This window comes from Eriocheir sinensis, chromosome 56, assembly GCF_024679095.1.
Source record: "Eriocheir sinensis breed Jianghai 21 chromosome 56, ASM2467909v1, whole genome shotgun sequence".
NCBI classification, from domain to species: Eukaryota; Metazoa; Arthropoda; class Malacostraca; order Decapoda; family Varunidae; genus Eriocheir; species Eriocheir sinensis.
The window spans coordinates 1,485,095-1,510,505 of NC_066564.1; the positions used below are offsets into that span (position 1 = coordinate 1,485,095).

Below are 25,411 nucleotides of genomic sequence, written 5' to 3' on the forward strand. Positions count from 1 at the left end.
AGGTGAGGAGGTACATGAAGGAAGGAGAGACGGAGAGTGAGGAGCGGTGGAAAAGGATGAGGTAAGGAGAGATGAGGATAAGCAGGAGTGAGATAAGGCAGGATAGAGTGAAGTACAGAAGGGAGGAGAGAAGGAAGGTGAGGAAGGGATATAAGTGAAAGAAAGAAGATGAAGAAGAGGATGAAGAGTAAGTAGCGGGCTTTTTTTTCACATTTGTTTCCTTTTTTTTATGCCCTTGAACTGACTCCTTTGCTTAAAAAAAATAATAAGGAGAGAGGAAGTGAGATTTAGAGAAGATACGAGATGATGAAGAGCAAGAGTGAAATGAAGAAAAAGATGGACAGTAAAGATGGAAGGGAGAAAGATGATGTGAGGAAGAGAAGTGAGATAAAGAAAGGAAAAGAAAGAAGGAGCATGACGATAAGGAAAGAAAAGGTGAGATTAGGGGAAAAACGAGATGAGAAAGACCAAGAGTGAAATAGAAAAAAAAAAGATGGATAGTGAAGATGGAGGGAGAGAGAGATAATGTGAGGAGAGGCATAAGAGAAGAAGGGTAAGGGAAAAAAATGTGAGACGAGAAAGAGCGAGAATGAAAAAAAAAAGATGAATAGTGAAGATGGAGGGGAGAGAGATAATGTGAAGAGGGGCATAAGTAAGATAAAGAAGGGTGAGGAGCAGGAATATAAGGAAAATGAAGGTAAGATTAGGGGAAATAAATGAAGAAGAGCGAAAGTGATAATGATGGAGGGAAGAAAGATGATGTGAAGAGGGGAAAGGGGATGAAGAAGAAGAAGAGCGAAGTGAAAAAAATGGAGAGGAGAAAGATGATGTAAAGAGAGGAAGAGGGATGAAGGAGAAAAGCGAAGGTGAAAAAGATGGAGGGGATAAAGAGGATGTGAAGAGGGACATTGGTAAGATAAAGAAAGGAACACGAGAAAGGAGCAGGAAGGTAAAAGCGAAAGTGAAGGGGAGAGGAAGGGAAGGTCATTGGGGGGAGGGTGGGGGCGGGGGGGGGCTCTCTCTCTCTCACCCTGACTGGCCTGTAGTTTGTTGGACGGCCTATTGAATCTGTACTGCCGGACGCTGCTGTACCAATAGGCGGCCACTTCCTCCCCTGCGAAGGAAAAAAAAGAGTGTTACGTGACTCTCTCTCTCTCTCTCTCTCTCTCTCTCTCTCTCTCTCTCTCTCTCTCTCTCTCTCTCTTCGACAACCTCCTCCATCTCATATCTAGAATCGTATTTCCTGAAGGTTAAGAGACGAGCATAATTATTTTCCTTACGATAATTTCCCTTCTTTTCATTTTTTCCTTACATTTATCTTTTTTTTATTTTTCTCATTTGCTCGTGGGGTGGAATATTTCAGTCTAGCACGAGAGGAATGGTAAAATAAATAAATGCATAAATAAATAAACCCATATGTACTTGCCGAACGTAAACAAACCTCGATAATGTGAGTGAATTGAAATGAGTGTGTCGCCCTTTCCAACTTTCCGTCATCTAGTTTCTGTGTGTGGGGGGAAGGAGGGGGCGAGATGATTTTTTTGTGGGTGGTGGTGGGTGGGGTGGAAACAGCCTTGCCCTGACGTAGTAAAGGAATGGGGTAAAGGAGGAGGAGGAGGAGGAGGAGGGAAGGAGGAGGTTGAGGCGTGGCAGGAGAGGGCGGCGGCAAGCAAGACCCTCCCCCTCGCAGCGCTACCAACACCGCCACAAGGGATCAGAAATAGAGCCGCATGTTGCAGAGGAGAGCTGTTCCGACAGACAAGGCGCCCAATCACTCCCCGCACCCGCTCCTCATACAATCCCAGCCTGAGCGAAAGTGACATGCCGTAATCCAACAAATTTCAGTGTCATGCAAACGCCTGGCCCAATTATGGAGCAGCGCCGGTGTGTTGATCAAGGTAAAAGCGTCAGCTGTGCCTCCCGACGGTGCAGAGGCCGTACGCTAGCTCGTTCCCTGCAGCCTCGTGTGGGAAGGACGTCTCCCTCCTCCCTCCTCACTCAGTGCTCGCCGTGGAGGTTATCTTACATTTCCCGAAGGACGGCATGCATTCAGAAGACGAGCTCAAGAAACATCTAAGACGCGTGTTTCCTTCTTCCCCCGGCCTGGCCTGGAGGGCGAGGCGCGGCCCACCTGGCGGCCGGCGAGCCCCGCTTGGCGGCCCCACTAAAGGGGACGAATCCTCCAGGTCCTCTCGTGGACAGGCCGGCGACGCGTGCTCAGCGGGATCATCAGGCAGCATCCACACTCACTCTCCTGATTATGTATACTCACGGCTGCCTCAATATATAGTATTTATGCCCTCTGATTGATAGGAAACGGAACATATATCAGTATAATCTCATCAAAGGTGCTGGATTCTGTTAATCGATCCTGAGATCCTTAAAATTCATCTTTTCTTCCATCAAAACGTTTATTAAGACCAACATGACGGACATCAAAAAATCACGCCCCAATCACTGATACGAACCGGCTTGAGCGTGAGGAGGAAGAGAACACTCGTTTATGTTGCTTGGCGGAAGGAACGTCACAGTGGGCCTGGAAGCCGAGGTGCTGAGGGGCAAACGGGAAGAGGAGTGCCGTCAGGGCTGGTCACCGGGAGGCATTTGGTCCACAGTCATCCCGGAGAAATACCTTGCAGTGTTAAATATGAAGGAGCCGGGGTATGTATGAGTTTACGAGGCGCCGTGATGGCCCACTGGTGAAGTTTATGTTGGGGGGACACAGCTGGGAGTCTGCGCTCTGTTCCCGCTCAATGCTACTGTTACTATATATTCGAGCTGATCACCCTTCATTCACTCGCCCACTCCCAGGATACATACTCTTATCAGCAACGCTGTAGCTGGTAGTGGTGTGTGGGCCGTGGCCTCTTAGGGCTGTGATAGGGGGCCACTCCGGCTACTTTGCTGAAGTTATGGGCGTCGGGGAGGGCTTAGGGCGAGGCCACAAAGGCTTAGTTACTCTACTTGCCGAACGTGGAGGGGGGAAGGTGAGGGTAATGGGATGTAGAGTCAGGGATGGGCGGAAGGGGGAATGTCGGCTACAGAGTGAGGCAAGGATGTTTGGAAGACTTCATGAGGCCTCGGAGAGGATCAAGCACTGAGTGCTGAGCCTTAGTGTGGGATGTATTAGACACCAGAACATCAGAGAAAGACTGAGAGCTGGCTTGGTCCCGGAGTCTCAGCTTCCCACAGCCACCTTGGACTCGCGAGGTCTGTGATTGTATGTTCACACTGATATTGGTTTATGAAAACGTTGTCGCTTCTCCCTTGAAAATGACCTGAAGAAGGCAAAAAAAAAAAAGACAAGTGGAGGAAAGATGAAAGTGAAGAAAAAAATCTTTACAGGCGAATGAACAGCGGTGTCTACATGAATTAACCAATAATTTCCACAGTTTTATGTCCGAGATAACGATTGCAAATACAAAATTGGAGCAACGAAGGTACGACTCTGTGTTTAGGGAGCACAATAATGCACCAAAGATATTTACAAGACGTACAATTATCGGTGATAATAAATGTTATCTTTTAACATGCGTGTCAAGCACCAGTACATTATTCTGTCTCCTTTAAGAAGAAAACAAAGACAGTGTTTTGGCTGTGTTTGACGATCGCCTTGACACTCAGGGTTGGAACACTTCACGCCGCGACGCTGCCCGTGAATAATGTTGTACAAACAGCTAATGACAGACTGGCTGGGGCCGAGCTGCAACGAAGGAACGAACTGCTGTAATCAACGTCTCGGGTGACCGAGAACAACAAATGAACAAGAAATATTTTACGCAAAAACACTGCACAGAAAAACGAGCGGCATAAAGTGAAGACCGACTATTTTAAGGCGACAGAAAATATGAGCCACTAAATCCGACTGTGGGAGTATCTGAGCCAAGATGCGTGACCATCGGTGGAGGTGTCGGTGTCAGTGGCTCATCGTGCCAAGACGCGCATCATTCTCGCACTCCTTTGAGCATAAATAACCCCGAGCACTGCACCTCCGTCTGGCGGCGCGGCGGCGAGGAACTGACCTGTGATGTCGGGCATGACGGAGGTGCGGCCCCGCAGGATGAGCGCCGTGTTCCTGCAGAAGAGATTCTCGCCAAGCTCTGGGTCGCCGCGGTGCCTGAGGGTGCCGGTGTGGGCCAGGTGGTTCACCCATTCCTGGGCCATGCCGCACAGCTGAAGGGGAAGAGACACATTCAGTATGGCGGCGGTACACTGCCCTACCCCTACACATCTCCGCATACTCCTGGCACCGTCAAGTCTGGATACCTGGCCACGTGACGCAGCAAACATACACCTGTCACACACCTGAACATTGATCAACACCAAATGCTTGCCTCATATGTTTACCTGTCTAACTCGTGCCCACTGTTCCTACTTTACGTGTTTATATTTAAGGGCATAAGGAGCTAGCGTTGATTCCCGCCAGATTCAGCCTGCTACAGTAACCCTCCTCGTTTATCCAGAACACTAAACAACTTTTACATGTCTTTATTGCATGCACACGGCCGACGTTAGCAGGGACACAAGGACACCAGCACACGCAGACGCCAGCACCCACCTTGTTGGAGAGGGTGAGGGGCGCGGAGGAGTGGCGGGCACGGTACAAGTTGTGGGCTTGAAGGCACGACTGCACGAACTCACTCTCCTCCCAGCACGGCTCCGGCTCCAGCCCGCGCGGGGACACCACCGGCCGCAGGGAGGCTATCTGAGGGAGGCGGCGGGGGAGTGAGGGCTGTGTGTGTGTGTGTGTGTGTGTGTGTGTGTGTGTGTGTGTGTGTGTGTGTGTGTGTTCTCTCTCTCTCTCTCTCTCTCTCTCTCTCTCTCTCTCTCTCTCTCTCTCTCTCTCTCTCTCTCTCTCTCTCTCTCTCTCTCTCTCTCGGCAGGACACTTACATAGGGCGCCTCCGATTGCCGACACATCACACAGCACATCTTCCCTTCCTTCCTCGGGCCTCACTACCTCCCTCCTCACCCAGGCCGCGAAGTTTTCCCCGTCCTTGGCACTCCGATCTCACCAAGATTATGTATTCTTCCGCGACACACGGCGGCACTTTTTAGCACTACGGGGCGGTAAGGGCGTAAGAAGGGAAAGAAAGAATGGGAGTGGAAACAGATACTTCCTCAAACACCGAATTCTATTTTTTTAGTAGGTCTTTGATTATTATTTTGAGGGGAAGTGCGTGTTGGAGGCGGCCGTCAAGAGGTGAGGGTTTCTCTTACCTAGAAAACACCTGAGGGATTATAATGAAGTGCAGGTGCAGGTGACGTAACAAGCTAGGGGCGGAGAAGGGGAGGGGCGGCATCAGCAGGTGGTGGCGGTGGTTAGGTGCCAGGTAGAATGGACTTGCGGGGGGCGAGTGCTAGGGGGCGGGGGGGAGGTGTCGGGGGCGTCGGGGGTGCCAGGGCTGGGACGGTGAGGTAAAGATGAAGTCTCTGATAAATTTAGATTGTGCCTAAATTAGTATAGCGCGGTACTGGTGTGAGCGGCGTGAATAACAATACAAGCGTGACAGGGCCGGAGGGCGTGGTGGGGGCGGTGCGGGAGGGGCGGGAGACAAAGGAGTGGGGTGCGGCACTGCGGGGGTGGCTGCGGTCCATTGGGTGTTCACAGGGACAGTCAGGCAGGCACGCTGAAGCACTACAACAAACACGTTCAAAGGAAGAGACTCGGGCGGTAACTCAAGGTCGGCAATCTTGACGAGTTCAGGCAAACGCTTCGCTAAAGTAAACAGTTGGCTTTGTGGTGCACTGACAACCATGACGTCCAGACAAGGGTGTTTGTCTGTCAGGTTTCTGTTGTTTCACGACACAACGCAGAGCAGCTCCCAGGAACAGGTGTCGCCGCCGTGCCAGTGCAGCGTCTACTCCAGGGAGCAGCGGCGCCACCCACCACACTGATGCTGGCGGAGTACCGATCATGGGCCACTTTCGACGAAATATACTTGAACGGCAACAATGGATTGTATCAACACCTCTCGACGGTCAAAAATAGAAAACGTGTCAGAAAAGACAGCTGAGAAAAGCCATCGTGCCTGGACGGAGGCCAAGAGAAGCGGTAAAGGGAGAGCACTGGTGCCAGGGGACGCGGCCTGCCCACCACACTGACTGACCGCCGCTCTGGCGCGGTATCTTCAACACTTCACTCCTTATGCAGCAAATTTCAACTGTACACATTAATTCAACATTACATACTTATCATTTTAAACAGAACTGCAGCAAAACAAACTGAAACAACGGGGATGAGCAGCTTGCACCTCAAAACTAAAACACGTATGTACACACGTCCGCGGAGGAGTGGGGTGGCAGGGGAAGTATATTTATAAGCGGCTCGCGGCGCACCAACACAACACATGAGTCGCACCGCCCCTCGTCCGTCACTATCTACACCCCCGAGACTTTAATGGACCAGACACGAATTCCATAACTATTAATGATGAGTTTAGCCGAAAACAAAGTGAATAACAAATTCAAGGCTTTTCCTGCACAACTCATCATTAGTGTTGCTTCTGGCGCCCCCATGGAGTTGCCACCGTGACGCAGGCGACTCAGCTGATCACTCAACTAACATGTTGCAGACACACCTTGTTACTCTACCTCATGTAACAAAGAAGGATGCAGGCGGAGGGGACATGGAAGGAAGCGAGAACCATCACCACCACCACCACCACCACCACAGCTACCATGAGCCACCATCACCACCATCCCCTGGCCATCACCATTCCTCCTTCAGGCAGACACTATAGGGCCGTACAAGTGCCCATCAAGACTCAGTGCAGCAGCAAAGGTCACGCCCAGAACACACACACACGTAAGAATGTTAATATGCAGCCAAGGAAAGGTCAGAGGGTCATGTTAGTGGTGCACTCGTCACGGCGCTGTGTGGCTCACGTTAGTATCAAGGGGAATGTGCGTGGCGTGCTGCAGACCATCACACATTTCACCTCTATTTTAGCCCCTTCCCGGCACATGCGGCGGCTACCCCCACCCCTCTCTCTCTCTCTTCCACCTCCCAGCCTTCCCTCTCCCTCCCTCCGCGCCTCCGTCCACCCACGCAGCGCCACACACCTTCGCCAGGCTCCACGTCAGGTGAGAACGTACCTCCTCCTTGTTGCCGGGTTTCGATCTAGTCGGGTCGATGGTCTGGTGGAGTGGTATTTGATATTATTCATTCTATCTTTTTTTTTTTTACAGTACAGGAAGCAGCTCAAGGGCAAAAACTACTGAGAAAAAGTCCACTAAACGCTGCCGCTAAAAAATATAGATTTGAAGAGTGACTAAAAGAGAGGTCAACTTTCTTACTCCCTTTCCGTCGCTTCTGTTGACATTTCTTTTTTACTTTCCTTTCTTTCTACCGTCCATTTACCTGTCTTTACCTTTTTCTTTACTTCTTTACCTGATTGAGCCTCTATCCGCGTCTTTATCCCCCCTTTCTATCCATCTTTACAGTAATATTCTCTACATCCTATACTTTTTATTTTATACTTCTTTATTAGTTCGTGAAAAGTTAAAATAAAAAAAAGCTAATGACCGAACGAAGCAAGAGCATTTCCTATCTTCATCTCTTAACTATTTCCTCCACGGGACCAAACACACGGAAAAAGAAGTCTGTGGGAAATTTTGCAACTTAAAGCATACAAATACTAATCGCACCAAAGAAAAAAAAAAGACTGCAGATACAACGGTTATGCAGGCTCAGGCACTCTAAAAAATGGGAAGAATGAAGAGTGAGAAGTAAATGAAGAAGGGATGTAGGGGGTGAAAAGTGGAAGAGAAAAGATGAAGAATGTGATAGAGGAGTGATGTTTAGGAAGGGAGAGTTAGGAGAGGAGAGAAAAGGAGAGGAGAGGAGAGAAGAGGAGGTAGGGATGTAGGAAATAAAAAAGAATGTACGTGGAGATATGCTTTAGAGAGTAACAGAGATGGGATGCTGGTGAGAGAGAGAAAGAGAGAGAGAGAGAGAGAGAGAGAGAGAGAGAGAGAGAGAGAGAGAGAGAGAGAGAGAGAGAGAGAGAGAGAGAGAGAGAGAGAGAGAGGAGGAGGTGAGAGGAGAGAGAGAGAAGACCATGGGGAAGATATTGAGAGCTGAGGATCGAGGAGGAGGAGGAAGAGGAGGAGGAGGCATGTGGGGTGGGTGTAGGCATGGAAAGGGAAGGGGTGTCAGGGCGGGATGTGGAGGTGGGGGTGATGGTATGCCACTGTGAAGGCGTAGGAGGGGAAAGGAGGGGAAACAATGAAACTCTCTGGAGTGAAATGCAAAAGTAAAGTGGAAGAAGGAGGATGAAGAACTTAGATTTACAATAGGAGAGAACGAAAAAAAAAAGAAAGAAAAGGAAAGTGTGCGTGGGAAAACTAGAGAGAAAGAAAGAACGGAAAGAAAGCAGCGAAGAGGAGGAGGGGAGGGGAGAGGGAAAATAGGAGAGGAGAGTTGATGAAAGTGCATGAGGGATGAGGAGGAGGAAGATGAAGGAGTGGATACGAAGGAGGTTCATGCGGAGATACAAAGACGCTGAAGGAGGGTTAAAGGTGAAGGATGGATTGACACACGAAGGAAAGGAGAAGGTGGAGGAGGAGGAGGAGGAGGAGGAGGACCGCAGAGAGAAAGAAAGGAAGAAGATGGGAGGGAAAATCACGCATGGGAAGGAAAATTTGAAGAAGAGGGAGAGAAGGTGGAGAGACGAGAGGTAATAGAAAAGGGAGGAGGAGATGGGAGGGAAAATCAGGTAAGGGAAGGAAAAATTGAAGAGGGAGAGAAGATGCACAGGAGAGGTGAGAGAAAGAGAGATGGGAGGGAAACTCAGGTAAGGGAAGGAAAACTTGAAGAGGGAGAGAAGATGCACAGGAGAGGTGAGAGAAAGAGAGATGGGAGGGAAAATCAGGTAAGGGAAGGAAAAATTGAAGAGGGAGAGAAGATGCACAGAAGAGGTGAGAGAAAGAGAGATGGGAGGGAAAATCAGGTAAGGGATAGAAATATTGAAGAGGGAGAGAATGTGTACAGAGGTGAGAGAAAGGGAGGAGATGGGAGGGAAACTCAGGTAAGGGAAGGAAAAATTGAAGAGGGAGAGAAGGTGCACACAGAGGCGAGAGAAAAGGAAAAATCTGATGAGAGGGAAAAAAAATCGCATAACAGAAGGAAAAAATGATTCGTAATTATTCTCGTGTACTTTCTGATCTTTTTTTTTTTTTTTTTGCTACCTGGAAGAAAAAAAAAAAAAAGCAGTAAATACGAAGGGGAGAAAATGATACAAAAAGTGACTATTACAACTGCATACTGAACACACACACACACACACACACACACACACACACACACCTCAAAGGGCAGAGAGTTTGCGGCAACGAGAACGAAAAAGCACAGGTGATGATGAACGAACCGCCGCATAATTAAAACAAAACTCTCTCTCTCTCTCTCTCTCTCTCTCTCTCTCTCTCACGACACCTTCGGAATGTCTCGCACCTGGTCGTAAATCTTGCTATCACGGACACTCCTGACGCGGGATTACAGGACGGGACTCACCTGACGACACCCACACCTGCATACCTGTAGTGGCGGGAGGGGGGGAGGGGGGCTGAAGGGAGGGGTAAAGAGAGGGGGGAGGAGGAATCTGTAAGGAAGAACGGAGGGGGCTGGAGGGGGGAGAGAAGAGGGAGGAAAAGGTTTGAAGGGAGAGAGAGAGGTGTGATGGAAGGGAGGGATCTGTAGGGAGGAACGGAGGGGGCTGTGAAAGGAAGGAAGGGGGCTGGAGGGGGGAGAGAAGAGGGAGGAAAAGGTTTGAAGGGAGAGAGAGAGGTGTGATGGAAGGGAGGGATCTGTAGGGAAGAACGGAGAGGGCTGTGGAAGGGAGGGATGGAGGGAGGAAGGGAGGGGAGAGAAATGCCCAAAACACCCAAGAAAGCCTTGTCAAATGTGTTCTTGGCCTCCGAAATGTTTATGAATTTGACCCGGAGTCTGTGTAAGCGACCAACCCACACTCGCCCTTCCCTCCCCCGCCCGCTTCTACCCCTCACCTCATCCTTTCTCTCTCCACTTTACTTTCTCATTTCCCATTTTAATTATCTCGGCCAGACATTATCATTCTCTCTTCCCTTCCCTCATATGCTCTTCTCCACTCCTCCATTCTTTCCTTCCTCTCTCCACTTTATTTCCCATCTCTTTCCCCATTCCACTCCTTGTCCTGTCTTCCCTGCCCTTCCCTTCCCTTCTCATCTCTCACCTGCTCGTATCTCTCTTCCCCTCCCTTCCCTTACCACATATGCCCTTCTCTACCCGTTAACTTCTCCTTCTTCCCTTCACTTTCATTTACTCATCAGAGGTTTCTCCCTTCCTTACCCTTCCTTCACACCTGAGCTACCCTTTTCTCGTCCCCTCCCTTCCCTTCATTTTAACTATTCTTCTCTACCTCTCATTTTCTTTCCCCTCTCCATGTTAATTTTCCCTTCCCCTTTTCATTCTCCTGTCCATGGCCTCCTCCTCCTCTCCTTTCCCTCTCCTTCTCTTCCTTTTAATTAGGTTAGGTTAGGTTAGGTTCTATTCTTCTCTACCCTTCATCTTCTTTCCTTTCTCCATATCAATTCCCTCTTCCCCTCCCACACCACCGCGGGGGTCCCCAACTCCCCCTCCCCAACACCGCTCTTCCCTCTCACTCACCTGATACAACACGCACAGGTGATCGTAAATTTTCTTAGCAACACTCGTGCTAACCTTTGCTAATGAGTTACACGTGTCTGCAAGGTTAAATACTCCTTCCAAACATGCCTGTGTAGAACTTTATTATAGTGTCTGAACACCTGCACTGAGGATATACACCTTTCGTTTTATCTGCCACCTACATTGCAAGAAACCGTAACAACTGAAACTATAAATATCTACGTGGATTTTCATGTTGTAGCGCAGGAAAACGTTAAAGCTCTGCACACACGAACAAGTTATATACACGCTTTACATGGCACTTGGATTAAAAGAAACTGTAGTGGGACGATAATTGAGACACCATGAAATATCTACGTGGATTTTCATGTTGTAGAGCAGGAAAACGTTAAAACCTCTGCCACACGAACAAGTTATATACACGTTTCACACAGCACCTCCATCAAAAGAAACTGTAGTGGAACGATAATTGAGACACCATGAAATATCTACGTGGATTTTCATGTTATAGAGCAGAAAAACGTTAAACCTCTGCCACACTAACAAGTTATATACACGTTTCACACGGCACCTGCATTATAAGAAACTGTAGTGTAACAATAATTGAGATGTCATGAAATATCTACGTGGATTTTCATGTTATAGAGCAGGAAAACGTTAAAACCTCTGCCACACTAACAAGTTATATACACGTTTCACACGGCACCTGCATTATAAGAAACTGTAGTGTAACAATAATTGAGATGTCATGAAATATCTACGTGGATTTTCATGTTATAGAGCAGAAAAAACGTTAAAACCTCTGCCACACGAACAAGTTAGATATACGTTTCACACGGCACCTGCATTATAAGAAACTGTAAACAATAACTGACACGTCATGAAATATCTATGTGGATTTTCACGTTGTGGAGAAAGTAAATGTAAAACCGCTGCACAGGAACAAGTTACAAGCTGATAAATAAACGAATGCTTCACTCTGCGGGATCAATCACAGAGGACGTCATGGAGGGTGTGTCATCGTTATTAGGTCTGTGGCGCCGTCTCGAGGAAGCAAAACACAACTTTCTATGTGGACTGAGTTTGGGAGGGATGAGTCTAGGTTGAGTTTATGTGCTCCTAAACTCAACCCTCTTTGTGGATTGTGTTTAGGTTGAGTTTATGTCCTCCTAAACTCAACCCTCATTGTGAATTGAGTTTAGGAGGGATGAGTTTAAGTTAAGTTTATGTCCTAAACTCAACCCTCTTTGTCGATTGAGTTTAGGTTGAGTTTATGTGCTCCCAAACTCAACCCTCCTAAACTCAACCTTCCTTAACTCAACCCTCCTAATTCAACCCATCTAATCTCAACCCTTTAGGAGCCCAAACATGTCGGGGAGCGTGAGGGGCGCCGCGTGATGGGAGCCTAACCACTTGTCACGGATGATGAGACCCCGAAGAAGGTCACGAACTCATAATCAAACGAGTCGTGGAGGGCGTACGTACGAGTGTTGCTTAGTGTGTGTGTGTGTGTGTGTGTGTGTGTGTGTGTGTGTGTGTGTGTGTGTGTGTGTTTTCTGTTGGTGGGCACAAACACAAACGGGAAAGGAGTGTTTTTTTTTTTTCGAGGGTTAACTCAAGACTAAAGAAAGCAATGACCAAAGAAACACAACAGGGAGCAGAGGATGATGATCTCAGAAGAAGAAAAAACGAGCCCCCCCCCCCCACGCACACACACACATGCACACACATTCGACGACGGATAACACGAAATTCCTAAAGTCAACTGAACCAAGTGAGGCACGCCCGGCACCTGCCCTCACCTGTGCCACCTTACCTGTCCTCACCTGGCTGTCCGCGCACGAAGGAACCAAGGAACAAGCTCTCCCCGGTAACCCTTCCTTGCCTACACGCCACTGGCAAGGTCCCGAGGTTCTCCGCTGCCCTAACTTCAAATTACCTTCCTCATGGCACAATAAAATACTAGATACTGCTATGCTTCGCTGCGCCGGCAAAGCTATACACCCCAAGACGACCTCCACGACTCCACGACGCTGCCAGATGTAAAAGTACCTCTCAACCCCCCTCAACGACCATGCCCCCCCTTCCCCCGACACAGCGCTCCTTGCGTTCTGGTGGCAGGTTGCGTGCAGGCAGGAAGCTCACGGGGTCATAAATTATAAGGACTTTCGAGTGATTTTTAGCCCTCCCTTTTCCTCCTACAAGCAGTCGTTTTGCGTGTAGTGTTTAGCTCTGGCCTCTCGTGTTACGGCGAGGGCGATGAAGGATCATGGCGCCACGGTACCTGTCAGTGTCATGCCTCCCGCGCCGCTGTGTAACCCTTCAAGAAGCATGTGTTGTGTCCCCCATAAGTGCTCCTCCTCGCCACCCTTGCCGCCGACAGTCTCCACTCCGCCATCATTCACTGCACGACGCACCAGACACACCCACCCGTCCACTGCCTTCCCTTACACTCCTGCCTTCCGCTACCTGTACCACGCCTTCCTGCTTTTCCTTCCCTTCCCTTCCCTTCAACACCCACCCGTCCGCTGCCTTCCCTTCCACTCCTTCCCTTCATGCTTACCTTCCCTTCCCTTCAACACCCACCCGTCCGCTGCCTTCCCTTCCACTCCTTCCCTTCCCTTCCCTTCAACACCCACCCGTCCGCTGCCTTCCCTTCCACTCCTTCCCTTCATGCTTACCTTCCCTTCCCTTCAACACCCTCCCGTCCGCTGCCTTCCCTTATACCCTTCCCTCTGCTACCCATGTCAGGCCTTCATGCTTTCCCTTCCCTTCCCTTCAACACTCACCCGTCCATTCTACTTTCTATTTCTTTTCTATCCTATCACACCTTCCTCCATGTTGTTGTTTTTTTCTCCCCTTTCCCTCCCACGAATACCTACCAATGTCACTTGCCTTTTCTTCCAATCATCTCTTCTTCCTCCACATCGAATCTTTCTTCCTTCCTATATCGCCATTTTTTTCCTTCCTATTACACATCAAACCTTCCTTTTATTTTTCTCTTCCACTCTCACTCCTATGCAAATCACTCTCCCTTCCTCTTCCACTCTCGCTCCTATACATATCACTCTTCCTTTCTCTTCCACCCTAACCCTCTTCGCCAGTCACGCCACAGCCACCCACAGCCACCCACACCCACCCACCTCTAATCAGCAGCAGGGAATAGCGTGGCATACGACTGTGACCCTTAAGGCAACTGATTAATAGTTCAATTATATACGGGTCTTAATTTAGCCTGATGTTGGAGCGTGACTCGGCCAGACAGCCAGAAGGACAAACGACAAACATTAGGACACACACGCACGTCCTTCAGCCTTCTATGGTGATGAGGGGCCGGAGGGACGAGGGGAGAGGGAGAGAGAGAGGGGAAAGTAATGTCAGTGTAATGAAACAGGTGAAGGGTGTAACGTTCCGTCGTGACACTTATGTATTGTAGTAAGCCCTGAGCACGTATAGAAGAGTAGGCCTAAAGCAAGATACGTAAGATGGCATAAGAAAACTATACTATTTTTTTTTTTGGGGGGGGGGCATTTGTTGGACTTTAAGGACAGGTAGTTGGAGAAAATGAGTGCTATTCATGTATGTATAAAAAGATTCTTCCATAAAAACTCCATATTTTTCTTATTTACTTAACGTGAGATGGCATAAGAAAACAATACCTCTTATTTCTTAGCATTTGTTGGACTTCTAGGACTGGATGCTGAAAAGATTCTAATATTTATGTAGGTATAAAAATTAACCTTTCCATAAAACTCTGATCCTTCATTTTCCTTTTTATTTATTCGTAAGATGGCATAAGAAAACTAGACTCCTGTTGTGTTTTTTTAGCATTTGTTGGACTTCAAGGACTGGTTGCTGAAAAGAGTTTAATATTCATGTATGCATAAGAATAATCTCCCATAAAAAACTCTGATCCTTATTTTTCCCTTCTTACGATAGAATAGAAGGACCGAAGGACGAGAAAACTGTCCGGAAAAATACTGCTCCTGATAAAGTGCACAGAATATGCAAAGAAAAAAATGTATATACGATGAAATTTAGTTCCAAAGATGTCTTGATCCTCCCCTCATGAAAGAGATATGCTCACACTGAAGCTGCATCTGTTCCTGCCCTTAGAGAACAGACAAACGAGAGGGATGTAGTCTGATATACTTACATGCTCTTAAGTCTCTGTATTACTTCAATGTTTTCTTCTGGTCCCTATGTTCGTACACCTTTGGGCAACACCTGTGAGTCGAGGCACGCCAAAATTACGGTGACGGGGCGGCGCCGGCACTCGCCCGTGTGAGCCAACAGGGTGTAATTTGGGTCCGAGTGTGTCCCCCGCCAGGCACACACACCCCTAGTCTCGGGTGGGCCATGACGTCTCCCCCCCCACCCCCCACCCCACGCGCCTTGGCTCACCTGCCACCTGAATCACCGCCAATTACACTTTGAACTCAAACACCACGACGATAACACACACACACACACACACACACACACACACACACACACACACACACACACACACACACACACACACACACACAAAAGCTTGAGGTCCTTTTTCTCTACTTTTTTTTTCTTAGTCTTTATGTCGGTGAACAAGGCGGTTCATGTGTTGCGGTAGCATTTTTTTCAGTGTTGCATTGAATGTTGCAGACGCAATGGTGGCGGGAGGGGGGGCGGGGAGGAGGGGGGCAGGGAGGGGGTTGGGAGCGGGAGGAGGGGGGCAGGGAGGGGGATGGGGAGGAGGGGGGCATGGAGGGTGGGAGCGGGGAGAAAGGGGGGAATGGAATAGGCGAACGGGGAGGAGGGGTTTCTGCATGAGGGTCGTTACTCCCTGAAGTCTGGCAAGGGTGTGGCAAGGGGGGGGGGGGGGTAGAGGAAGGGAGGTAAAAGGGGGGGGGGGGGAGTGACCAGAGCCGACGTGCGATAAAAAATAGAAAAGAAAAGACTGATGGGCGGACCGCTGAACTCATGGAAGGAGGGATGAACAGCCAGGAACATCAATCAATTATGGCACACGTGTTCTGAATGGAGGTATAGTAGAATAGAAGTATAGTAGTAATATAATTTAGGAGCAGTAAGTACCGAGCTTATTCTTTCATCATTTTCTTTTTTTTACGCCCTTGCACTGTCTCCTCTTCTGTAAAAAAAATATGTATATCTAGGTAAAGTTTGGGACCAATGTTATAGGAAAAAAAAAAAAAAAGGAAGTTAGGGGCAAATACTGTGGGAAATAAACATAAAAAGAGGTACAGTTAGCGGTATATTATTTTTACAGTGAAGAAAGCAACTCGAGGGGCATAAATTAAGAGAAAAAAAAGCCTGCTGATCACCACCCCTATATAAAAAAGAGTATAGATGAGAGGCCAAAAGAGCTCAGTTTCAGGTGGAGGGATACAAAAAAAGGAATGGTCTACGTACGCTGTGAAGAAACGCCAAACCACAAAGCCGATAATGATGAAAAAAGTTAGAGAAATTATTAACACATTATTAATACTTGGAAAACACAATAGGAAAACACGTACAGTACACGACCCTCGAAACAATGTCAGCAATAAAAAAAAAAAATAATAATAAATAAATAAATAAATAAATAAATCTTGCGTTATTTCTGAAGGGACATTGAAGTGAAGGAAGTTGCAGTATTCTCTCTCTCTCTCTCTCTCTCTCTCTCTCTCTCTCTCTCTCTCTCTCTCTCTCTCTCTCTCTCTCTCTCTCTCTCTCTCTCTCTCTCTCTCTCTCTCTCTCTCTCTCTCTCTCTCTCTCTCTCTCTCTCTCTCTCTCTCTCTCTCTCTCTCTCTCTCTCTCTCTCTCTCTCTCTCTCTCTCTCTCTCTCTCTCTCTCTCTCTCCCCCCCCCCCTGTGCGGCAAGCGAGGTCATTCTTCTATCCGTTCTTTTTTTAACCTGCTGTTCTGCATTCCCACTTAGGATCGTGCTGCTTCTAATCTTAGTTCGCACCTGACTCGTGTGATCGCCGTTGGGGGTATTTTTAGAGCGTTTCATGGTAATAATAGCGACAGGTGATGAGGGGGTGGGAAGGAGAGGGGGAGGAAGGAGGGAGGGAGGAAAGGGAGAGAGGGAGTTCAGCAAAGGGAGGGAATAGTTTTGCACCCTGAAGGTAGGACGCGACACCATGGAGAATCTGAGGCAGAGCAGGGGAGAAGGAGAAGGAGCAGGAGGAGATGGGGGGGGGGGGGGGGGGCAGGGGACTCTCCTTCGGCCCCAGCAACACCCCGGGGTAAATACAGATAATCAATACTGAACCCGGTGGTGGCGAGGCGAAGGAAAGGTGAGGGGACACACACACACACACACACACACACACACACACACACACACACAAATCATTACAAACATTATCAACACTGAAAGAATGAAGGAAAAAAAATGCAACGATACTTAACTTGGACGTCCAGCTGAAGAGTCCAATGAGAGGGAAGGGAGGGAGGGAGGGAGTCAGGCAGTCGAGCAGGTTAATAACAGGTGAAGTGGACGAAATCAAGGAGGATCAATAGAGACGATGAAAGAGGCGTTTTGAGGAGGAGGAGGAGGAGGAGGAGGAGGAGGAGGAGGAGGAGGAGGAGGAGGAGGAGGCGAAAGGGTTTAACTGTTGGAGGGTCCCCGCTGGTTAAGAGGCAACGGTGACACTAATTCAAGAGGGAAGAAAACAAGGGGAGGAGGAAAAGGTTGAGGAGGAGAACGATTAAAAAAAAGGAGGAAGAAGTGGAGGTAGAAGAGGAGGGGGAAATGCATCGCAGGAGAGGTTGTACGTGGAAAAAGAAGATAAAAGGAGAGAGGAGGAAAGAAGGGAAGCTTACGTGGCAGGTGTGAAGGGAAGGAAGGAAGAGCTACAACGAGGGGGGGCGGAGGTCACGACAGGCAGCTTCATCACCCTCCTCCTGATGTTGACTACACTGTTATTACCTGATACTACTACTTTCCTGTATTACACGCGTTTGTTTATCCTGAATAAGCCATGAATCCTGTATGTAACACTTATATTTGACGGTACAAAACTAATGAATTTTTTTTTCTATGCGCTGGGCTGCCGGACCGCTTGTAATCAATCCGTTTCTAAAGAAAGCCCGAGCCGGGGTGAAGGGCGCACCCGGGAGGCGAGACTCGGCGAGGGAAGAGGCGTGGTCCACGGGGCCCCGCCACCCGGGGCTGACACGCATCCTCCTCCTCCTCCTCCTCCTCCTCCTCCTCTAGGCAGCGGAGTTGGGCGTGGCTGTGTATGTGCGAGTGGATGTGTAAGTGTTACTCCACATGCATACATGCATGCATGCATGAATGCATACATACATACATACATACATATATACATATATACGTACATACATATATACATATATACGTACATACATATATACGTAACACACACACACACACACACACACACACACACATCAAACTAAAATTAAATGACACACACACGAAATTTACTGAAGCCGTTATACGTAATTCTTAATCCAGGTAAACGCAAGAGACCAATCCACCGCCGACCTTGACTTCCTGAGCGACACACGAGATAATGGAATCACGCCGCCGGGACCCGTGACGTGACCTTCGTGAGCGTCCCGGCACCACTCTGCCCCGGCCGAGTGGCGGGGGCGGCAGAACGGCCAGTGAGGAGGCGAGAGGATTATTTTGGCAATATCCACTGAAGTGCATATTTCTCTTCGACGGGATGACGATGATTATGAATTACGTAAGTGCTGAGTCTGAATGCGGTCTTGAAAACGTGGTTAATCTTGCTTTGAATTAAAATAAAAAAATAAAAAGGAAAAGGAAAATGCTGCTAATGACATGCCCTCAAGTCGCAATGGCGCTAATTCGTTCAGGTCTCCGTGGCAGCAATACGCGCAGGGATAAATTGCATAAACTGAGATAAATTGCAAAAACTTCGATCTTTTTAAGGGCAGCGTAATTTTAGCCCACGCCCGTCTGGTCATGTTAAGGACGGGAAGAGCCCTGGGGGATTACCTGTGACGGTGATTATGTTATTTGTCTCACACTTTCCCTTGAGTGCATTTCGGGTAGGGTCCTGCTCACGCCTCTCTTGTCCAGGCTGACTTTCACGGCAATGACGAGTATGTGTGGAGTACAACACGACGGTAACCTAACATATTTTTATCTTTTTATTTTATATCTACCTCGATTTTTTTTCTTTGTTTGTCTGTTGTGTATTTTAAGACATTTATTACCCTACCCAACTCTCCCTCCATTTTTATAATCTTCTACGTTCTCTCGTCCTCTTTCACCTCTCGTCACTCTCACTTTCATTTCTCTTTCTCGGCGTCTCAGGTGTTTGGGGGCAGCTGAACAGGCGGCTTATAGTGTCCGCATTCCTCCCTCTCTACCTGCTTCATCTCTTATATTGATGATAATAATAATAACTTCATTATTGATTAGATGCTGTTTCGGCCTCACATATCTGGCATTTCCCCATCCAAGGCCAGTGACGGAGACAGGCTGAGGCACCGAGGATATGAACCAAGCTTAAGGCTGTCCAGGGGCGGGGTTATGGGGGACTTGATTAGGAAAGATCATGGAACCTAACCTACGGCGAAGAGACAGATGAGTTCAAGCTTTTTTCACAGCTCAGGGGCAACAAAAACATGAAACAAAAAAGTCCTCAAACTCAAAAGAGACCCTGAAACCTTTATTGGTGTTGAAGCCTATAGGACCCAAATACTGTAGGGAACAATGAGCCGTTTCGAATATTGTACCGCCACCAAGTGAAATAAACATCGGTAAGCTCTGCATGTAACAGTCTCCCGTTGGCCAAGCTCGCCTTCAACTCTGCCTCGGCCATAACACACCTCATTAACGCACACTAAAAATAGAAATCGTCCATAGCTTGATATGCTGATACCACCGCCCGCCCAGACGCCGTCCCATCAAACTATATCAATGCCCTCCTTGACATGAGAGGCAACATTAATGCATCACACACATGACTTTTAATCAGCAGGAATCTATCGAGCATGAGTAACCGGTGTATTTTTGGGCGTCGTTTTAATGGCCCGCCGCCGCTTCGTGCCTTCCCATCATCGTCGGGTTTGCATAACGTGGTGTGTTCGGGCTGATGGAGCGCGTCACCGGTCTGATCGATGGACGGCCGCCGGGGAAATAAAACTCATTCAGCCGAGCGTTGCGTGTGTCGGTGAAATAATAGCGCGTGTTACAAGGAAGCTCAGGGCCATATTTTTAAACATTTCTGCGCCCAAGAACACGTAATTTACTAGTCTTTCGTGGGAGTTTAGGGCATTTGCAGGGGTACTTTTATGACCCTGGTGGTAGTCTGAGCCGTCTTCTGTACCGTGAACCTAAAAGAACACTCATTAGAACTCGATTAACCTCCTTTTGGCCTTTGGAAATAGTTGGTGTGAGGGGTGGGAGCATCTGACAATACCAACCTCCGACACACACAACATAACTATGATTACCTCAAAACAAGCCACTTTCGCCACGCTCACATGGTCTTCGCGGCAGTCACCAATAACTCAGTGTTCATTTCGGGTGTGTCTCCCCTCCCTCCCTTCCTCCTTCCGTGCATGCGACGTCTCAAATGACACATCAAAAGACTTCATTATACGCTCTTACAGTCTTTTTTTTTTTACAACAAAGGAGACAGCTCAAGGGCACAACAACAAGAAAGGAAACAACAATAAAAAAAGCCCGCTACTCGCTGCTATTTGTCGTTGTTTTGATTGAAGACATAAGCCATTAATCCATTTTTGTTATCAATCCATGTTTTCCTCGTGTAACAACAAGCTTTTTTTTCTATTTTCGTTCAGTTCTCAGTCTCCTCTCTTGCCGGAAATAAAAGAAAGACGTCCGTTAAGCGCTTCGTAATCAATCAGTCAGCGGCAAAAGTCTTTGGGGAGCAAGAAAATGATAAATGGGCGAAGGAAACGCGGCTCAGGTATTAAAAAACAAGTGTGCCAATCCATAACAGTCCCGGTCAGCGCTTTTTCGCGTCACGGAGTTAGTCTGAGAGGGCAAGAGGCGAGGAGGGAGGGTACAAATAAGAGGCGCTATGCTTTCTAACATACTCAGTTTTCAATACGCAAATATACGAAAGTTGTAGACCGAAGCACAATAAATAACGCAACTTAACACTAGAATTTTAACCAAAGGGGCTATTACAGTAGGCATACTTTCCGTGGATCTTCAGTCAAACCACGATTTCCGCTGGCGTGATTCTCATATTTCCGTGGTTTTCTGACGTGTCCACGATCTGCCAAAGCTACAGTAGATTTCACCAAAGGACAACGGTATTACTCACCATCATCATCAGCAATAACAAGAAACAAATGAGAACCACGCTAGCGGAAATCGTGGTTTGACTGAAGATCCACGGAAAATTTGCCCAGTGTAATAGCCCCTTAAGTAATGCAATAGCCGGCCTTTACAGTAGTTAAAGTACGCGTGACATTGACATGCTTCCACTTATATACATTCTGATCTTCATGTCTATATATCTGCTTCAGTCCTAGCCAATCTACATTCTACCTTCCTCCTCTCCTCTCCTTGCCTCCTCCTCCTCTACTCATCCTCCTCTCCTCTACCCTCCTCCGTTTCCAGCGTCTTACTTGTTGTGTCTTGTCGCTAGTTTCATTTCCTCAGTTCGTCTTTCCACCTCTCTCTCCGACTCGACTTCTATATATCAAAATCGGCGACAAAAGTATTTTATTCAATCTATGCATTCCAATCCCCCAAAACAACGCAATATTTCTTCCCAAGGACACGCATTTTTCCACATACATATTTAACTTTGCACAGGTTCGTTGTGTATTACAGGGCGAGAAGAAAATGTGAAGAAATACTTAAAAATAAACAAGGACATTACAGTCATTTCACGCCCACGCAAATCTCGACCTCAGCAAGACACAGCGAGAGAAAGAAAAAGAAAATGAGAGAGAGAGAGAGAGAGAGAGAGAGAGAGAGAGAGAGAGAGAGAGAGAGAGAGAGAGAGAGAGAGAGAAACAGACAGAGACAAACAGACAGAAAGACAAACAGACATACACAGACAGACAGACATTCAGTGACCGAGTGGGTATAGTGAAAAAAAGGCAAAAAAAAAAAAAAAATGATGAAGACACAAAAACAACAACAAAAATAAGGCAAAACAACTAAAAAAAAAAGGGACAAAACATGATAAAACGTGAGAAAAAAAAACGTAACCAGGTAAGTGTCGTGGAAAAGGGGCGAAAAAATACAGACGTGGCGTGACAGAATGCCATATCCTAGTGATGCAATGGCCGCGGAATGCATATCAAGGTAAAGAGGGAGAAAACGCTGGGAAGAAGAGAGAACAAGAAACCACACACAAGACAAGACACAACCATGGCATTTTAGATCACATAAAATAAAAAATAAAAACTAGAAGAAGCGTAACAATGATAAAATGATAATAATGATAGTATTTGTAATGCAGTGAAAATAAAACCAGAAGCAGTGATTTGAGGGCCTTACTATTTTTTTTTTTTTGTTTATTGCCCTTGAGTTGTTTTGTTAACCGTAAAAAGAAAACGAAAACACTAATAAATTAAAATATCAGTAATAGGGAGATGGTGATGGCGAGGAGGAGGAGGACGAAGGGAAGGAGAAGGACGAGGACGAGGACGAGGAGGAGAGGAAGAAGATGAAGCCAGAGGAACAGCACAAACACCTGACACATTGAGAGCAGCGTTTACCTGTCTGGCGGTGCAGGTAAGGTGCGTTACGTGCGGCTGATTGACTAATGAAGTGAAGAGAATCTGCATATTGATCACCCGTACCCCCGCTCCTTCCCACCCACCCCACACACACCATGCACAGTAACAAACCCAGCCCACCTTTGTCATTGCACCTGTCCGTTACCGAGTACCTGTCATGGAGCAACTAATTAGTATACCTTTCCCTATACCTCGTTAGTTATATGTTTCTGTACCCTGATATTTTGTTTCCCTATCATCAACTGTATGTCCTTATAGTCCAACCATTTCAAATAGTCCGTTTGGGCGGTGGATTTCGCGGGTCCTTTCCTCCCCTCTGTTTTGCCACACTGTCCCAACACCTATTTTTCCCTCTCATACGTTACCTATAGCTAGCATATGAGAGGAAGGGATATGTGTTGGGACTGTGTGGCAGAGCAGAGGGGAGGAAAGGACCCGCGAAATCCACCGCCCAAACGGACTATTTTTTTTATAGCTTGACTTTACTTACTATAAAAAAAATTAAGACTGGTTACTTTGTCATATAACTCATACCAAATACTTTTGACAATTCTTAGGACAAAATTATGGTATGTCTTTACGGTGCAGGAAAACGTCTGGCCTCCGATCAAGACTTACAGTAGGCAGAACATTGGATAAATAACAGTTCTGACCCTCCCGTCTTATACATGTTCTCTCCCTGTTAGTTTCACCTTTCCTAGCTTAGTTTTCCCTTACCAGACTCTCTTCACGTGTATCAAGCATATGTGACCCATCTTATGCAACAAAGCCTGTGGACGTCTTCCTATAGTACTTCTCCTACTTTTTCCTCTCCTTCCTACATAAGCATAGTTGTGCGAAAACGATGAACTCCTTTATGAATCACACTGGCGGATATTTCGTTGCGAGAGGAGTAAATTAACGAGCTCGGGCGTAAGTACAGCGAGTGCAAAGCAGGCAAATCCGTTACAAATGAACAGAATTTACGTTGCCTGTCCTTCCGTGTATCTATGTTTCCACCCCTCTTCCCCTCTCTCTCCTAAAGAACACCACCGCGGAGCCCAGACGCACGGCACATCGTCTCTCATGACCCACCTACACCCTGCCTCGCAAACACCTGTTATCGCAGCTGGGGCCCCGCAGTACAAGTGATGGACTCGCGGCTGACGTGCTGGCCGCCGCTCCCCCCCCCCCCCCCAGTAGTCATGACGTGAGGAGTGACGTCACGAGGGTAGCACGCCAGGAGGCTCCCTCAGGTGCCGCCCATCAGCCTGACTTAGTGGCTATGTGCCGCCGCCGCCTCGCCGCCAACACACGAGTCCAAATCCTTGAGGAACAACGACCCACCGATACCAGGCGTCTTCCATCTTGCTCCTGAAGGATATGTGCCTCGGATGTCTTAAAGCCGATAACCAGGGACGGCTCGGTGCCGCACGCCTAAAGGACGCTCCATAAAACGTTAACAGTTCCCGCAACGTGATACGATGCCATTTGGGAACTGTTGGTGGCTTCCCTCCCGTGCCGCTGTTGCAGTTTACGTTTCCTGATGATTTCATTTGCCAAACAGACTCGCAACATTCGAAACGGCCTACGTGATGCGCTCCGGGTGGCGGCGGCCGCGGCGAAAAAGAGGATCCAGGCAACCAAGAGTGAAAGGCGGGAGGACGAAGAGAAGTAGCGGGGCGCCGGGGTTTGCTGCAGCGATGGGGATCATAGGACATAAAACTGGGGAAGCCTGAATATCTTGAATACGAAATGCCCCGTAAATGAAGTTTATGTGCGATGCAGAGTTCATAATGTTTGCATATGCTTATACATAGGTGAAACATAAACACTGAGAGGTAGGACTGTCACAGCGTTGGCCTCACCAACTAATCATTTAGCCGACTACGTTGGATAAAATTTCACAGTGGCTGGGCGCGCACTTTTGTTGGGGTAAAAAGAAAAAGAAAATATGTTTTACACTGCACGGGGCCCGTGAATAGCACCAGCTCGTCGCGCCATGACAGTAACGGCAGCAAGAAATGTAACTTTACCTTTCTAATGAGTTTCTTCCTCGACTCCCGCGCCCTCAAGTCGTCCTGGGTGACGGTGTTCGAGGGGGAGCCAATCACGCGGCGCAGGGGCGGCGGCTCCCCCACCGCCCCCTCCCGCTGGAAGATCTGGCCGGCCTCGCGGTACACAAGCTGCGACACCAACTCCCGTCTGTGCCACGCCGCCGCCGCCCGAACGAGGTGGACGGAAGAGATAAAAAAAGAAAGATTAGAAAAAAATTACGAGGACTATACTATCTATTTTATGAAGCAGTTATCAATCAACCATAACAATAAACAGATAAATATCATATAAACAAAATGTAGCTTAGAATGTGTGGCACAGTATTATCTCTACTCACTTGAACCATACAACAACAACGTGTTCTGGAGGCTACGTTATGAACTCCGATAAACGTTTTGTCAGCCTCTGAATTTCATCATGACACGCATCCATTGGGGAACAGCATTTGTACTCGTGGGCATTATTACCCCCTCAACCCCCCCCCCCCCACACACACACTCCCCCCTCCCCTCTCCAAACACACAGCTAAGGGTCCTAATGCGAGAGGTGTGAGACGAGATTAATGATTCTCCTCTGTGTGTGTGTGTGTGTGTGTGTGTGTGTGTGTGTGTGTGTAAAATTCCCTACTTACTCCTCGGTAACACACCCTAAAAAAAAAAAATACACACACACACACACACACACACACACACACACAGTACACGGGCTGGGTGTGTCCTGCGGCCCCACCCAGACGAGGCAATTAAGGGGCAGGTGATATGGGCCCCACCTTTGCCTGCACGCGCCACGCACCACGCCCAAACTACTGCCGGGGGTGTTTAGGGTGTCATGGCAAGGAAGGTGTGACGGTAACGTTGATGTAGTGCACCGAAAAGTGTGTCTGATGATAATGGTGGTGTTGGTGGCGTTGCAAGTGCTGGTGGTAGTGGTGTTGATGTTGTTGTTGATAGTGGTGGAGAGGAGCGGGTAGGACGGTAAGAGTGGGTCAGACGGCACTGCAAGGGAGCATAATC

The 25,411-nt window shown here is 47.9% G+C and overlaps 1 protein-coding gene across 4 annotated transcripts in view; it reads right to left on the minus strand.

Annotated features, from left to right (window-relative positions):
• The window catches only part of LOC126984154 (uncharacterized), a 101,976-nt gene that overhangs the window by 10,058 nt on the left and 66,507 nt on the right, over positions 1–25,411 (minus strand). For all 4 annotated transcript variants that reach the window (XM_050837547.1, XM_050837548.1, XM_050837545.1 and 1 more), the window contains exons 4-7: positions 24,377–24,545; positions 4,559–4,705; positions 4,023–4,173; positions 1,031–1,114 (exon numbers count right to left, since the gene is read on the minus strand). In XM_050837547.1, coding sequence (XP_050693504.1) covers positions 1,031–1,114; positions 4,023–4,173; positions 4,559–4,705; positions 24,377–24,545 — 551 coding nt within the window. The remainder of the gene's footprint in view (positions 1–1,030; positions 1,115–4,022; positions 4,174–4,558; positions 4,706–24,376; positions 24,546–25,411) is intronic.